The sequence below is a fragment of the Symphalangus syndactylus genome, chromosome 22 (genome assembly GCF_028878055.3).
Source record: "Symphalangus syndactylus isolate Jambi chromosome 22, NHGRI_mSymSyn1-v2.1_pri, whole genome shotgun sequence".
In the NCBI taxonomy this organism is placed as follows: Eukaryota; Metazoa; Chordata; class Mammalia; order Primates; family Hylobatidae; genus Symphalangus; species Symphalangus syndactylus.
In genome coordinates this window covers 29232940-29247425 of record NC_072444.2, presented here as the reverse complement: position 1 = coordinate 29247425, position 14486 = coordinate 29232940, and the positions used below count along the sequence as shown (strand labels likewise).

General features: G+C 57.1%; 1 protein-coding gene across 13 annotated transcripts in view; it reads left to right on the top strand.

The window, feature by feature from the left end:
- The window catches only part of CAMTA1 (calmodulin binding transcription activator 1), a 990108-nt gene that overhangs the window by 849882 nt on the left and 125740 nt on the right, over positions 1-14486 (top strand). For all 13 annotated transcript variants that reach the window (XM_063631879.1, XM_055261965.2, XM_055261958.2 and 10 more), the window contains one exon: positions 7932-8085. In XM_063631879.1, the coding sequence (XP_063487949.1) occupies positions 7932-8085 (154 nt within the window). The remainder of the gene's footprint in view (positions 1-7931; positions 8086-14486) is intronic.

The window sequence follows — 14486 nt, the reverse complement described above, 5'->3', positions numbered from 1 at the left end:
AACCAACAGCTTTTTGCATTTTTAACCACTTCTTGCATCACCACCCTGCTTACTCCACAGAAAGGGGTCCTGGCTCCAGGCCTCCTCCTCCTCAGTGGAGATGGAGGAGCCAAGGCCGGGGCGGTGGGACCCTGCTGCCTAACACCCACTGGCCCAGGATCCACCCCTGGAAGTGGCCAGGAAAAGGATGTGGGATCCCCAAGGCTCTTGCTGTGGGTGACTTGAGTCCCTTCTGTGGGTCTCTGGGCAAGAGCTCACTGCTGCATCCTCAACCAACTCCAAGGGCTGATTGCACACACCTGGGGGTGGGCTCAGCACGCAGGAGGTGCAGAGCTCAGCTCCCCTCTGCAGCCTGGAGCACCTCCCCCACCTCCACCTCATGCCCATTTACTAGGCAGTGTCAGTGGCCTTACACATGAGCGCTGCTGGGGGCCAGGCCCGTCCTGAGCCCTCTGCCTGCCTCACCCCCTCCTGGCAAGGTTCAGGCCAGCACTAAAGGGCCTGCTTAACACAGAGCAGGCATTCTCTGCAGAACGTTCTTAGCCTCTCCTGTGCTTTTGGAGGAAAGGCCCTCAGCTTGTCCCCTGTCCTCTCTTTGTCCCTGCGGTTTGGGGGAAAGGTGCCATCTAGAAAAGGTTCTAAAAGAGACTGACTGTACCTCAGGTTCTCAGGAGATGTCCTTCCACCACCTTCGGCCTGAGAGTCCTGTGCCTGGCAGGGCCCTGGGAGTCTGGAACTGGGGAGATCAGCAGCTCCAAACGCACTTCCAGGAGGCACAGCTGGGTTAAGGGACAAGCTGAACTTCCCTCGGAGAGGGAGAGCTGCAGAGGGGCAGAGAGTTCATGGACCCCCTCAGATGCCACCCCTCCTGAGCCCCTTCTGAAGGAGTAGACCCCCTCCTCTTCCAGCCCATGCCTGGGGTGGACACCGACTCCTTCCCCGCACCCCAGTCTCTGTCTGTCCCTCTAGAAGACATGCCTGGGGGTTCTCCAGGGTTGGTCCTGAGACACTGAGTCTCCAGAGGGGAGACAGCCACCGCTGCACCAGCTCCCCCAGCCAAGGCCAGGTGCCCCCTGGCAGGCTTGTTGGCCCGTGTGCTGGAGCAGCTTGGCGGCACCCCGCTATGCCCCCGGTTTTCAGTAAGTAGGATGGAGCCCCTGCCATGTGGCTGCCCCGCAGACAGAGTCCCAGCCATCCGAAGCTCACACTTGTGGCCAGGAACACAGGCCAAACCCGAGTAGTAATTGAGCGGAAACTGAGAGATTAGTGCTGCAAAGACAGCGAGGCGGGAGCCAGGCAGGGTGGGCACTGTCATCAACGGGGTTGCTGAATGAGGTTTCCACAAGGAAGTGACCTGGGACCGATGTGGCATGGAGTGTGGCAGCCAGAGACCACAGCCCAGGGAGAGAAGCGGCAGATCTGGGGAATGGGGTGGCGGGAGCCAGGTGCATGAGGCAGGCAGCGGCCAGCAAGAAGCACAGGTGGCCCAGCCTGGGACCGTGGCAGGAGTGTGGGCTGATCTCACTGCCAAGGAGCCGTCCGGAACAGCCCTACCACGCCTGCTGCTGTTTGAAGGATGGGTTGGGGAAGGGAAGAGCAGACGTGAGGACACCCGGGAGGAGGGCACACTCCCACGTGCGCAGGAGAGCAGGTGGAGGCTCGGACTTGATGGTTGCAGGCAGGGAGTAAATTGGAGGATCAGGCTTCCCGGGGCGGGAGAAATGGCAGAACTGGGTGATCGACTGGCCGTTGAGGGAGAGGGAGGGAAAATGAGAGGATGACTCCGGGGTTCCAGACCCGGGCAGCTGTGGGAAGCCTGGAGGGGCCAAGTGTGCTGAGCAGGAGGTCAGGAGGCGAGGTCGGCCATGGGAAGTCATGGGTATTTTGAGGCCTTCAAGGGGTGCCGTCAACAGCCAGGTAGGCAAGAGAGGAGAGGTGGGCTGGAGAGGGAAATCTGGGCGTCCTGGGAATCTGGTGGGTGTGAGGTCAGAACACTGGATGAGGCCACTGAGGAGGGAGAGAGGGAAAGAGGGAGAAAGAGAGCGGGAGAGAGGGATGCCAGAGCCCCAGGCTGGACACTGGTGGAGGAAGGGCCTCTGTACACAGCAAGAGGAGAGTTGGGACAGGCTGGGGCTGCCGGAGGGGGAAGGGCGCTCTAAGCAGCAGAACTGCCCGCTGGAGGCTTAACTCTGCTCACCCTCTCAGGAAGCACGTCAGGGCTTTGTTCCGTCTGGGTTTGGTTTTGGTGGTGGTTGGTGGTGGTAGAGCGGGGCCTCTGTCTGTCCTGACGGCATTCCAGCTGTTCCGAGGCCTGACGCTGCTCCCTGCAGCAGCCCCAGTGAGAAAGAGGCGCAGCTTCCATGCTTATGGGTGAGGAGCCTGAGGCACCAAGAGGGAGGGGGGATCCCCTAGTCCACGGCGCTTCCAGAAGGCTGTGGAACTTCTCTGAGACTTACTTATCCTTGGCTTCCCCTACCACCACCACAGTCACAGACCCTGCCACCGGGCTCCCTCTCCCCAGCCTTTGACACTGACCAGGCCTCCGGGAAAGCAAGGGCTCATCTCCAAAGGTCACGCTCACTTTGGGGGGTGACCCCTAGCATCTCTCTTGAAAACTCCATAGCTCCGTCTCAAAAAAAAAAAAGAATCCAGGGCCCTGGTGGGGTCTGTCTCCTGCTGTGACTCTCAGATCCAGGCCCAACCCGGGCATTCCTGAGGGAGGGGCTTCTCCACAAGCTCTTCTTCCCTCCCTGAACCCACAAGGCCTGACAGGACGGTGAACCCCACGGAAACATCAGGGCAGCCTGGGCAAGACAAAGGCAACTTCACTCCACAACTGTCCAGAATCAAGAATCCGGGCCGGGCGTGGTGTCTCATGCCTGTAATCCCAGCACTTTGGGAGGCCGAGGCAGGCAGATGACGAGCTCAGGAGATCGAGACCATCCTGGCTAACACGGTGAAACCCCGTCTCTACTAAAAAACACAAAAAAATTAGCCGGGCATGGTGGCAGGCACCTGTAGTCCCAGCTACTCAGGAGGCTGAGGCAGGAGAATGGCGTGAACTCGGGAGGCGGAGCTTGCAGTGAGTCGAGATCGCGCCACTGCACTCCAGCCTGGGGGACAGAGCAAGACTCTGTCTCAAAAAAAAAAAAGAATCCAGGGCCCTGGCGGGGTCTGTCCCCTGCCGTGACTCTCAGATCCAGGCCCAACCCGGGCATTCCTGCAGGCCGCCCTGCTGAGCTGGTCCACCTGAGCCCATCTCACCACCAGCAAAGCAGCTCAGCAAGGACTCTGACACCGTTATGAGCACTCCATGAAACTGATACATTAGGACTCCAAGCTAATATATTTTTCTGCCAAAAACACCCAATAAAATGTACAACTAATGAATAAAATTGCAACATTGCCAAGAAGCGATGTGTGCCCCAAATTTCCAAAAATACCTCCATCAGTCTGTGTCTGAAAACCAGCCCCGCGCCAGGAAATCGTTACTACTCAACTCTGGGCAATCCAGGTGCAAGAGCTCCAGGCCTGGGATGGAAACTGGGAAGCTGCCTGCTCCTGCATCTCCTGAGCCTACACTTGGTCTCCTGGACCTGCCAGAGGCTGGGACACTCTGCTAATTGTATCAAAACAAGGGAGAAAGGCAAGGCCCAGCATGGAGGCTCCTGGGAAGGGACCCCCCCCACCCCCGGTGTTGGGCAGGTGCCCTGAGTTGAAAGGGGTAGATCTAGATGCTACAATCCCTACATTTGTAGTTACTGAAGTGGGATCCACTGACCATTGGATCTGTGAGCCCTTGAATTGAAGTGTTGATGCGCCTTGGGGTATGTTGGAGGATGGGGTGGGTATCCACTGCCTGCGTCAGGCTCTCAAAGAGATCTCATACCCGGAAAAGATGAAGAACAAGCCTTGCATTGTATCTTACCTTCCTAGCAACAACCTGTGTTTAGAAAGGCTTCCCAGCCGGGTGCAGTGGCTCACACCTGTAATCCCAGCACTTTAGGAGGCCAAGGTGGGTGGATCACCTGAGGTCAGGAGTTCAAGACCAGCCTGGCCAACGTGGTGAAACCCCATCTCTACTAAAAATACAAAAATTAGCCGGGCATGGTGGCAGGCGCCTGTAATCCCAGCTGCTCCGGAGGCTGAGGCAGGAGAATTGCTTGAACCCGGGAGGCGGAGGTTGCAGTGAGCCGAGATCGTGCCATTGCACTCCAGCCTGGGCAACAAGAGTGAAACTCCATCTAAAAAAAAAAACAAAAGAAAAGAAAGAAAGGCTTCCCTGCCCTTTGTAGACCCAGAAAACTGAAGCCAGATGTCAGAACACAGGTCTAGGGAGGGCACAAGCAGGAGGTCAGAATTCAGCCTAATTTGATTCTACAAACCAGAAATAAGCACCGGTGATTGTTGGACTGTCATAGCTGCAGGGCATTGTCCCTGAGGTTGAGGAAATAAAGTTGATGTTCAGACAATTAAAACACAAAGCCAAATGCCATCCTACTATGGTAGAGGCAGAGAGGGAATCAGGGAAGGCTTCCTGGAAGAGGAGGGGATCCTGGTGTCTGACCTCAAAGAATAGGTGGAGGCTGGTTATGCAGATGGAGTCTGAGGCCTGCAGGCAGAGCTTCCTGAGATAGCAGCTTTTGGGGTGCTCTCGTGCAGGAACTCCACGGTTTGGGTTCATGATGAGAGAAGGCCTTTGCCCCACAAGACACTGCCTGCATGCCCGCCACCTTGGCCTCCCACGGGTCCCAGGCGCCCAGGCTGTGCTCAGCGCGGCTGTGGGGCAGGACGCAGCAGCCCTTTCCTCTCCCAGGCGTCTGGCATCTCCACTCCCTCCTGCAGGGCTGGGCTTCTGCTCCAGGGGCCAGGATCAGAGGCAACCTTGGGTGGCCTGCTGGCCCCTACAGCCCTTTGATCTTTACTCATCTTGCTCAGCAGCTGGCATTGCTGCCTGGCCGTGCCCAGGCACAGGCAGGAGCCCTCAGCCCAGACGCAGTCCCTGGGAGGCCAGTATGTTGGTCTGTCGGAAGACAAGGACACAGTGAATCACCCTGTCTCTCCGCCGTTGCCCCCTCCATGCAAAGGGCATAGCAGATCTACCCAACCCACCTTTTGGGCATACTGCAAGAATGGAGTGAAATGGAGATGAGACAGTACTTAGGCCAAGCAAAAAGAGAGGCCAGCAGATGTCTTGGCAGGACCTGAACCTGGAGTCAGAGCCCTAGCTTCCAGCTCAGGCTGCGCCCTGCTGGCACATAGCTTTGGGCAATCACAACTTCTTAGTGCTACAGGCACCTCGCTATAGACAGGGGGCACCCTGCCCTGCCCTACCCTGCCCTGCCCAGCCCGCCTCCTTGGCTAGCGGGGGCACCAAATAAGATAATGGCTGGAAAGTGCTTTTGAAAAGAATAAAGTGCTGCACTGATGTCAGGGATTATCATGATTATTAAGGAGCATGATTACCGCAATCCAGAAAAGCCGCCATTAAGGAGAAGACTCCTATTCGTGTTGATTGAGTTTCCTGGTTAACTGAGCGTTGGCAGGAAAAAATCTGTTTATTTATGCCAGTCTCCTTTCTTACATTGGTCATGGTGTGGTCTTGAGTCTTTATTTATTCATGGATTGATTGATTCATATATTCATGTATGACTCTTTCCCTGACAACATTCAAAAAAGCAGCTGCAGATCCAGCTCTCTCCTGCCTGGGGTCCTGCCTGTCCCAGGTCTCATGGTTGAGTATCAGTCTGTTAGCTGGGGAAAGCAGAGGGGAAGGCAGCTTTTCTCTGTCAGGAGGAAAAGCACAGGATGAGGCCTCCCACGTGGCTTTTTCCATTGTTCCCTGCAGCCTCTGATATCCTGCCATGTTTCCTTAGGACAATGCAAGAAAAAAATGGTTCAGGCCTGGTGCGGTGGCTCACACCGGTAATCCCAGCAGTTTGGGAGGCTGAGGAATGCAGATCACCTGAGGTTGGGAGTTTGAGACCAGCCTGACCAATATGGTGAAACCCCGTCTGTACTAAAAATACAAAAATTAGCCGGGCTGTGGTGGCATGCACGTGTAATCCCAGCTACTCTACTTGAACCTGGGAGGTGGAGGTTGCAGCGAGCCGATATTGCGCCACTGCACTCCAGCCTAGGTGACACAGCAAGACCCTGTCTAAAGGAAAAAAAAAGGTTCAAGAAATACCCTCTGATTGAGATGGGAGGGTTTAGCTAGGTTTTTCTGGCTTATCCAGATGCATCTAGAAAGTGACAGGATTGCTTTTTTTTTTTTTTTTTAAACAAACTTGTCAGTATTGTTGTGGTCAGATAAGCAGCACTGCCTTCTGGGGGGACCATGAGAAAGCCACCGAAGGCCCTATGCTCATCCCAGAGACACTGCTGCCTCACAAAGGCCCCTGGGCATGTCCTATCCGAGCTCGGGGGGCAGAAAGTGACAGAGGACATTCTTACTAAGATGTGACGGGAAGGGACTGACTGTTAAATGGAACTGATTTGAGACAAACTGGATCTTTTTTTTTTTGAGGCGGAGTCTCGCTCTGTCGCCCAGGCTGGAGTGTAGTGGCGCGATCTTGGCTTACTGCAAGCTCTGCCTCCCAGATTCACGCCATTCTCCTGCCTCAGCCTCCTGAGTGGCTGAGACTGCAGGTGCCCGCCATCAAGCCCGGCTAATTTTTTTTGTATTTTGTAGTAGAGACAGGGTTTCACCATGTTAGCCAGGATGGTCTCGATCTCCTCACCTCATGATCCGCCCGCCTCGGCCTCCCAAAGTGCTGGGATTACAGGCGTGAGCCACGGCGCCCGGCCCCAAACTGGGCCTTTTAGGTCTTCAGACTGAGAGCTCTTTCCCAGAATACCTGGTGGGCAGCTGGTGCCCAGAAGTTTGGGAAACTCCGCCCCAGAAGCCAACAAGAAAGAGTGGACGAGCTGGACGGGGTGACAGAAGAGCTCTTCCAGGGAGGAGTTTCCAGAGATTCTGGGCACCAGCTGCCCCCTGGGTGTTGCTTAGATGGAAAGTGCCAGCTGGATGCAGTGGCTCATGCCTGTCATCGCAGCAGTTTGGGAGGCTGAGGTGGGCGGGCTGCTTGAACCCAGGAGTTCAAGACCAGCCTGGTCAATATAGTGAGACCCCATCTCTATAAAAAATACAAAAATTAGCTAGGTGTGGTGGTATGTGCCTGTAGTCCCAGCCTCAGGAGGCTGAAGTGGGAGGATCACTTGAACTCGGGATGCAGAGGTTGCAGTGAACCGAGATCACGCCACTGCACTCCAACCTGGACAATGGAGTGAGACCCTGTCTAAAAAAAAAAAAAAAAAAAGTGCTTAATTGTGGGGCTGTCAGGGGAGAAGACTACGGCTGAAGGCAGAGGGGCTCCAGCCCTCAGCAGGAGGAGCCTTAAGCTCTGGGAGCTCCTTTTCCCCTTGGGGAGAAGCGGGTGATGATGCCTGTGTTGGGGGCATCCCGCAAGCTGTGAAGGGGAAACGCATGTTGGGCATGAAGGAGGGAGAGGGCAGTGGCTGTGGTGTGAGGTCAGGGATGTTGGGCTGGAGGGAATTTGACCTCATGCCCGTGGTTCCCAGTTACACACATATCAGCTTATGTGTAGGTCAGAATTTCTCAACCAGGGGTGATCTTGCCCCCCAGGGGACACTGGGCAATGTCTGAAGACTTTTCCAGGGGTCACAGCTGGAGGGGGAGGGGCTTAATGACATCTAGTGGGTGGAGCCCAGCGAGTCTGCTAATATCCCACGTGCGCTGGACAGCCCCCACCACAGAACCATCTGGCTGCAACCGTCAGCAGTGCAAGGTCAAGAGAGCCGGGTGTCTGGGGCCTCGGTCTCTGCCTGCACCTGCGGGGTTGGGGGCGGCCCTGACCCTGGCGGGCTCCATGCCACCCTCATGCTGCCAGTCTCTGCTCTCCCCACAGAACCCCGACATCGTCCTGGTGCACTACCTGAACGTGCCGGCCATCGAGGACTGTGGCAAGCCTTGCGGCCCCATCCTCTGCTCCATCAACACCGACAAGAAGGAGTGGGCGAAATGGACGAAAGAAGAGCTCATCGGGCAGCTGAAACCCATGTGTGAGTGGCCTTGGCCGGCCTGGCACCCCCACGCTGGGAACCAGGCTGGCATCAACCAGGCGGGCCCAGGAAGGTCCTCTGTGGCCTTGGGGATGCGGGTCTGGAGCCCCATCTTGGAATGACAGTGGCACCATGAGCTTAGCTTTTGCCCCACCTTCACTTGGCCCCTTGTAAGCTCCCTATACAACAGCCAGGGCACAAAATGCCAGGCCCACGTGACAGATGAAAAGAGTAAGGTTTGGAGACACAGAGTATGTACGGGAAGGAGCAGGCCAAGAATGGGCCAGGGCCAGGTCTCCGGGGCCACAGACAGGAATGGAGGCCGGCTGGGGAGGGAAAGTGTGGAACAGGGGAGGGGTGGCGGGAGCAGACCCTGCCTCCTGCCTTGCCCGTCCACGCGGGATCTGGGCTTAGCCACTGCCTCCTGGACTCAGGGCCCGCCTCGGCTCCCAGGCTGGGTGGCAAATAGATGATGGTAATTGAGCTGGATTTCATTTTGTCAGCAAAGTGGTGCTTTCTGAAGCATCTGTCAGGTGCAAATCACAGAATGCAAAACACCGAGTGAGGCCGGGAAGCTGGGGCTGCTCCGTACTTTGTTGCCGTGGCCACAGCTCCCGGCAGCCGCTGGCGGCTCTCAGTGGCTTCTCCTGCCCCCTGTTCAGTGGGGCTCAGGAAAAACAAACATAGGTCTGGGGCTTTCCTGACCCAAGAAGAGCATGGGGGCTGTTTAGTGCTGGAAACGTAGCCCACGGGGTTCAGGGACATTGATGGCCAGGGCTCAGGGCAAGGATCTGCCATCAGCAGGGCCTGAGGGGGCGGGTCAGTGGCTCACTCAGAAGCAGAACTGTCCCTGGAGCTGGGCTGGAGGGAGGAAGCAGCTGTTGGTCACCATATACAGCGGGGGGACTGAAGTATTCTTTCTGCACTGGGAGGAAAGGTGAGGGTCCTGTGCCTGGGAGGGCCCAGGCTGAGGCTACGGGCACCTGCGGTGATGCTAATCCTGGGAGTCCTCTGGGTGCTCAGATTTAGGGATCTGCTCCCAGCCTCAAGGTTGGGGATGAGGGTCAGGAGGGACAGAGGGGTCTGTGTGGCAAGGGAGGCCCCCCGGTGGGTGACAGCCCTGCCCGCCAAGGGCCGGACCACAAGACTGAGATTTCTCATGTGTCGTCCTTTGAGCCAAGTACCCGGTGGGGAGGTTTGGACCAGGCTGGCCTCGGTGCTCCTGCCTGGAACCTCGAGGCAGGCAGTGCAGGGACCTCCGGAGCTCAGGCCACACCCAGTGGCAACCTTCTTAACTGTGGCCCTGACCACATCCTTCCATGCTTAAAACCACTCAATGCACTCTCAGTGCCCAAGCTCCCGAGCACAGCCTGCGGCCCCCCCACCCCCAGCCCCTGGCCTCTGCAGGACTCTGCGTCCTTTCCGCCTGTTGTAGTCCCCGCTCCCCAGAGCCTGCTGCCTCTCTGCCTGCCCCTCTCCCTGCCTCTGCCTGCTCATCCCGCCTGTCCCTCAGCTCTCAGCCTCTCCACAGGCCCTCTCACCACTCAGCTGGGCCTTCACACCCCTGTGCCCTGGCCTCCTCAAGCCCCCACTGGGGAGATGTCAGCCTCCCACGCTTCATCAGGACGGGCCCCGTGAGCCTCTTCAAAATGCTGCCGAGCACCGGGAAGCATGGGGAAATGGCACAGCTACCCTTGGGAAGCACTCCAGCTCTCCGCACAGTGCTGGGTGTGCACAGGGCCCTGGAAATAGCCCTGGAATGGTGGAGGGGAAGGGACCTGCCCAGGGGCCTGAGCAGCGGACAGAAGCTGCAGTGTCCTGGCTCTGGGAGCCAAGGCTGCTGAGTGGCACCTTCCCAAGGGCAGGCCAGAGGCTGGGAGTCTGGGGCACCGGTGCTGGGGACCCTGCGGTCAGAACCGCCTGCCTGCCCTTCCTACTCAGTACCTAGGGGGCACCTCACTATGCAGGGCTGGCACCGGACACTGGGTCCTGCCTAGACCCCGCCCCAGGGGGCCTACTCATACTTTCTCTGCCTCAGGGCCTCAGCTGGGCCAGCGCTATGGCTCTGCTGACCAGGAACGCTGGTGCCCCCTGGCCAGGGTGGTAGAAAGAGTCAGGGCTGGCGAGTCAGGAGGCAGGTGCTCATCCTGGCTTCATGGCTGCCCCTGTATGCAGCCCCGGACCAATGCCCCACCCTCTCTGCACCCCAGTACCCCTTCTATAAAGGGGTAGCAAGAATCTAGCAGCCTCTGCCCTAAGACCAGCACTTCCAGCCAGCTCAGGGGGCCCGGCTCAGCTCCTCCACCCCTGCGCACTGCATCCAAGGTGCTGAGGCTGCCAGCCTGTCCCATTTCCTGGGAGGTGGAGTCACTCCAGAGGGCTCAGCTTTGTCCTGCAGAAGCTGCCGTGGCTGAGTGCACTCCGGGTCTGGAGGAAGTGGCCTGGAACCTCCTTTCTGGGGCTTAGCCAATGCTTTCAAAATAAGGGTCCTAAGGACTGTTGCCTTGAAAGGGTGACCAGGGTCCAGGTGCTTCTGGAGCTCCTCTCACCCCTCACTGTTCACATTTAGAGGGGAGTTCCTGCTCAAAATAAGTCTTCAGTCAGGAGGAGGAGTTGCCTTCCTGGCCTTTCTGAGCCTTCTGTCTGCTTCTTCTTAGGTCACTAGAAGGAATTCCTCTTGTCAGATTCCACTGGAAAATTAGGGCCCCTTTGCTGGACAGAGGCCTCATCCACATGGCCGGGGAGCAGCCCCAACCCCACTGGGCCCCAGCAAAAGTTCCAAGAGATTGTGTGAGCCAGAGATTAGCCAAGGGGGTGCTCCCAAGGGAAAAGATGCCTTTCAAGGTGGCTCCTACAGTCAGAGGCTGCTGGCCTGGGCCCTCCCAAATTCTCGACACACACGGACAGCCCTTCTCCTTCAGCCATATGCTCCCCATTTTCCCTGGAGCTGCCCATCCATCAGACAGGACTGCCACCTCCAGGCTGGGTGGGAGGAATTAGGCTTTATGAACTCCAGGGGGTGGAAACCAGTCCGGAGCCAGCCTCCAATGCTGAGCTGGAGGGAACTGTGAATGCCTGCTCAAAAATCTGCAGTGCATCAGAAAATTATGTAAAACTACAACAAACTCCCCATAAATCTAATAACACTCGGCTCTCTGGTGTCTTGGGGCGGGGGGAAGCAGAGCTGCACACAATTACGGGGCGCACGCGTGCGTGTGCACGGCTCTGACAGAGACACAGTCTGAGAAACACAGCCCTGGAAATGCGGCTGCAGGAGAAGGCACAGGTGCCGATCCGGCTTGGAACACACATAGGGCACCAGCTAAGCGTGTCCAGAGAGAGCAGAGGTATGCTGACAGCCAAGAAGACCTCAGATTTGATTCCAGAATCGGGCGGGTCACCCAACACTGGAGCCAAACACATTAGCTTCATCCCATTTCCACATAAATCACATGCCTTCGAAGACTTCACAGTTTGATTTCCCGATGTTTCCAAATTTCCCTGCCTGCCAGCAGAGTTGTCAGCGGTTTAATCAAAATGTTGTGCTTCTCAGGGGTGAAGGGAGATGGGTCTGCAGTCTTTGCCTCACCTGCTGTGAGATGGGGGCTCCGTGACCTTGTGCCCTGGGATTCTCACCAGGCTGATTCAGAGAATCCCAGCCAGGTCCTTGCAGCGGTGTCCTTTGGTCAGAAGGAGGCTTCCCTTCCACCTGCAAGCTGAGGAATGCTTCCTTCAGATGAAAAAAAAAACACACACACACACAGAAATAAATGAAGATGGCTGATAGGAATTCCCAGGACATTCCCAGAGATCTTTCCTGTCTTTTGGAATCCCTTCTGTAATCATGAGAACATGGGCCCTGCTGCTATGAGGAAGACCAAAATAACAGTGGCTTCAATGAAAGGGAAGCTCCTTTGGCTTTCATGTCACAGTTCAGGGTTGATGTGGCAGCCCCAGGGTCAGGGATCGGCCACCCAGGCTCCCTCCAGGTGGCTGCTCCCCATTCTTAGGGCTTTGCCCTCTTTTACATGGTCCAAAATGGCTACTCCAGCTCCTGCCATTGCAACTGCATTCCAACCAGTGGAAAGAGGAGAAAATAAGGTGGAGGGTGAGTTCCTTCCCTTTAAGCCCACAAGTTGCATACAACGTTTCATCTCTGGTGTCGTTGGACAGAATTTTATCGTATGGTTACTCTTAGTTGCAAGAGAGTCTGGGAAGTGTTGTTTTTTGCTATGTCGTTCCATCCTAACATACTTTGGGGAAAGAGATTCTGCATGTGAATCATTCAGGGCTGAGGAGAGCTGTGCTTAGCCTGGGGTGCCCCTATGGGCTTCAGCTTTCTGGCTCATAGTGCAGAGAATTGCCCATCTCAGTCCAAGGCCTGGCAATGACTGTCTGAGGCGCCGTTTGAGGCCTGGAGTTTATAGTACGCAAGTGATCTAAAGCTTAGTGTGTCTCGTCCTGGAAATTCCGGGGTCTGTTCCAATGCAGCTGGTCTGAGAGCGCACCAGATTTGCACCCAGTAAACCCTAAACCCCCATAGTGTGAGTGAGGAGCTGAAGGGGGAGTCCTCTCCTCCCAGATCAGCCACCGAGAGATGACTTTGAGTGGAGTCAACTGCTCTGCCAGGCAGGCTCTGTGCTTCTGTCCTGCCAAGCTGGCAGGAAACTTGCTCAGTGATCTTGGGCTGCTCAGAGCCACAGTGGTTCTAAACTGCCATGCCCCAAACCTTGCACCCTCGGCTCCCCTGGAACCTACAGAAAGCCAGATGGAACCATTTCCTCGGAGAAGATCCTCTCCCTCTGAGCACCCGCGGCTTTCTTCCCTGCCCATTTCCTGGCAGCCCAGGAGGGGATGGCACGCCAGGCATTTCCCAGCAAGCTGTTGGTGAGGTTGTTCCATCCGGAGTGAGTGGCGAGGGCATGACTTTTAAGCTGTGTTCACAGCCCTTCCCGTGTGGTGATCTTGTCCAGCTCTCCCGCCTGGAGGCTCCTCTTGGAGTGCCCTGGCTGGCCAGACGGCCCTGCAGCCATGAGCAAGGCCTGGGCCTTCCTGCAGGCTTCGAAGGCCCAGAGATCAGCAGGCAGCTGCCCCAGCCGCCTCGGGGTTTAGCTCCACCCTGCCTGCCCGCCCCAGAGCTCCGCTGGCATCAGGCCAGAGTACTCAGGCCCCTGGGGCAGGTGTCCTCTGCAGCACTTGGGTGGGCAGCAGGAGGGCTGGCTGTGGAATCAGCAGAGCCCCAGGGCCTACGCCCACACCACACAAGTGCTCTGTGCACCTCCATGCTTCTGCACAGCCACACGATGTATCCACAGGCACGAGTGTGTGGGGATTCAGCACCTCCACCCCCACACTTCCTCCAAAAGCAACCTCACCTCCATGGGAGGTGGTGGAGGCCACAGTAAATGTGAGGCCACAAAGGCCATGTTGAAAGTGGAGGTGGAGACCATCCTGAATGTGAGGTGGAGGCCATAGTGAGTGTAGGTGAAGGCCCTGGTGAGTTTGCTGGGGGCCCTGGTGAGTTGGGTGGAGGCCCTGGTGAGTGTGAGTGGAGGCCCTGTTGAGTTGGGTAGAGGCCCTGGCAAGTGTGGGCTTGCTTGTGCTGTCATGGCCCCCACAGTCCATCTCCCCTAACACGCTGGTCCTCACCTGCAGCCTGTTGGTTTTTCAGGGGCCAGGGTGTCCGCCCTGCCAGCCTTCAGCACCTGTAAGGCAGTGCTGCCGAGACACCACACCGTTTCCAGTACCGGGCCTCGGCTGGGGTGGCTGCAAACAGGAGCCCCTCATTGCTGAGCAGTGGCTGCAGTGGCAGAGAAATCCGCTCAGGGCGGTTGCTTAGCCAGCACCTGCTCTCCAGGGACCCAGCTCACAGTGGGAGAGGTCGCAGAGCCCAGGATCCCCAGACCCCAGCCTCCCTCCGTCTGTTCCGGAGGCCCTCGCTGTTGCCAGTACCCAAGCCTGGGGTTGTATGTTCAATGCGCCTTTTGTTTTCTCATAATTTTTCAGACAAAGACCAAAGATCCAGAAGGAGGGGGGGGGCTGTGTTTATTTGTTTTGTTTTTTGCTTAGATTGTAATCCTGGTGATTATAGAATATCAAGAAGGAAAATCAACAAAGCCTTCCTTCCTGGGGCTCGCCTAACCGTTCCTGGTCGGCCAGCGCCACCTGGTGGCCAGTGGCAGCGGACCCGCTCGGAGATGGGAGCCCCAGGGAAGCCTGACTCCCCGGTCCAGGTCACCTGGAGCTTGCAGGCGGGGGCCTGTCCCACCCCTGCCTCTGGGCCTGGTGTCTGAGATGTGCTGGGAAGCTGTTGGGGACCTGCTCTGTAATTCTGGAGTGGTAGGGCTTGGGGTGGGGCTGGAACTAGCAGCAGGACACCCTAGGGAGAGGTGCCTGTGCCC